The sequence below is a fragment of the Orycteropus afer genome, unplaced genomic scaffold, assembly GCF_000298275.1.
Source record: "Orycteropus afer afer isolate SDZICR_OR568_19922 unplaced genomic scaffold, OryAfe1.0 scaffold00878, whole genome shotgun sequence".
NCBI classification, from domain to species: Eukaryota; Metazoa; Chordata; class Mammalia; order Tubulidentata; family Orycteropodidae; genus Orycteropus; species Orycteropus afer.
The window spans coordinates 294,837-296,840 of NW_006922465.1; the positions used below are offsets into that span (position 1 = coordinate 294,837).

Genomic DNA, 2,004 nt, shown 5'->3' on the forward strand with positions numbered 1-2,004 from the left:
TAAGGAATATGGGAAGGTCTTTAGTCATGATTCACACATTGATGAATGTGAGAAGATACATACAGGTGAGAAAACCCATGAACGTAATGAACGTTGGAACACCTTTGATGTAGATGATCCACATCCTCTACAACTGAATATACATACTGGTATGAAATCTTGTAAAAGTATGGAATGTGAAAATATATTTAATTTTTATGAAGACCTTAGCGTCCACGAGAAAACTCATAAGGATGAAATGTGCTGTAAATATAAGGAACACGGAAGGACCTTTTCAGTAGTTGGAGAAATGACTTCACTTCAGAAAATTCATGCTGGTGAGAAATCCTATGAATGCATGGTCTGTGGGAAATTGTTTAGAGTGCATGCACAACTTATCCGACATCAGAAAATCCATACTGATGACAAACCCTACAAATGTTTGGACTGTGGTAAGGACTTTAGATTTCATTCACAGCTAACTGAACATCAGAGAATTCATACTGGTGAAAAACCCTATAAATGTGTGGTATGTGAGAAGGTCTTTAGAATTAGTTCACAACTTATCGAACATCAGCGAATTCATACTGGTGAGAAACCTTATGTGTGTAAGGAATGTGGGAAGGCTTTTGGAGTCTGTAGAGAACTTGCTCGACATCAGAGAATCCATACTGGTAAGAAACCCTATCAGTGCAAAGCATGTGGAAAGGTCTTTAGAAATAGTTCATCCCTGAGTAGACATCAGAGAATTCATACTGGTGAGAAGCCCTATAAATGTAAGGAATGTGGGAAAGCTTTTGGGGTAGGTAGTGAACTTACCCGACATCACAGAATTCATAGTGGTCAAAAACCTTATGAATGTAAGGAATGTGGGAAGTTCTTTAGACTTACATCAGCCCTTATTCAACATCAGAGAATTCATAGTGGGGAGAAACCCTATGAATGTAAGGCATGTGGGAAGGCCTTTAGACACAGTTCAGCCCTTACTGAACATCAGAGAATTCACACTGGAGAGAAACCGTATGAATGTAAGGCATGTGGGAAGGCCTTTAGACATAGTTCATCCTTTACAAAGCATCAGAGAATTCACACTGGTGAGAAACCCTATGAATGTAAAGAATGTGGGAAGGCCTTTAGTTTGGGTAGGCACCTTACATAACATCAGAAAATTCGTACTGGTGAGAAGTCATTTGAATGAAAGGAATGTGTAAATGCCTTTTCTCATTTTCCACTGGAGAAAATTGTGTATTTAACAAGAATTAATCCAGGATATTCAGTCTCTCCATCTTTTAAAAAATATTTCCACACTTTATGGCTACTCTGCATTTGAAAGGAGAATTTCTTAGTCATAGGTTATATATACATTAAGCTTTGTTAGATGTTGCCAAGTATTTCTCCTTTCGTATCAGTTTATGTGCTTAGTGTTCATTGACAGATGAGGGTCTCTGTTAGTCAATATTTGAAATATGTGGGATGTCTGTTCCCCTAATTACTAGTGACTTGAGTATCTTTTGATAGAATTTTCTTATCCAGGATGTTGTTTAGACTGGCTTATTGTTTGTACTTTGGTCCTATTACCTGTTCATTATTTTGGGCTCATTGATTTGTAATATTACTCAGATACATTTTTTTGCATTCTAATTCTTTGCTTGTTATATAGGATGTGCTTATCTTCCTCCAAAGCATTCTATCTGGAACTCCCAACTACATACAATATGGTTTAAGAGTCCTTTGTCCCTACATGGTGCCTGTGCAGATTTTTGTTTGTTTTCTGTTATTTTTGTTTTAATGATAGGTATGTAACCACCTTTCTCTTTTCATTGAATGGTTGGCTTCTTTTTTAATTTCTATTTTGTTTTGATAAAACCAAAACCAAGTCCACTGCCAGAGTTGATTCTGAGTCATAGTGACCCTGTATATCTACACCATGATTCTTTTAAGGAGCCTTTTCACCTCTGTTCAGTACTAGCTAGGATCCAAATGAAAGAAGCACTTTTAAATATTTGATGAAAAGTATTAAACCCA

The 2,004-nt window shown here is 36.6% G+C and overlaps 1 protein-coding gene across 1 annotated transcript in view; it reads left to right on the forward strand.

Annotated features, from left to right (window-relative positions):
- The window catches only part of LOC103212201 (zinc finger protein 529), a 58,251-nt gene extending 57,113 nt beyond the window's left edge, over window positions 1-1,138 (forward strand). Inside the window, exon 5 of the mRNA XM_007958209.1 lies at window positions 5-1,138. Within this exon, the coding sequence (XP_007956400.1) occupies window positions 5-1,138 (1,134 nt within the window). The remainder of the gene's footprint in view (window positions 1-4) is intronic.
- The last annotated feature ends 866 nt before the right edge of the window (window positions 1,139-2,004 follow it).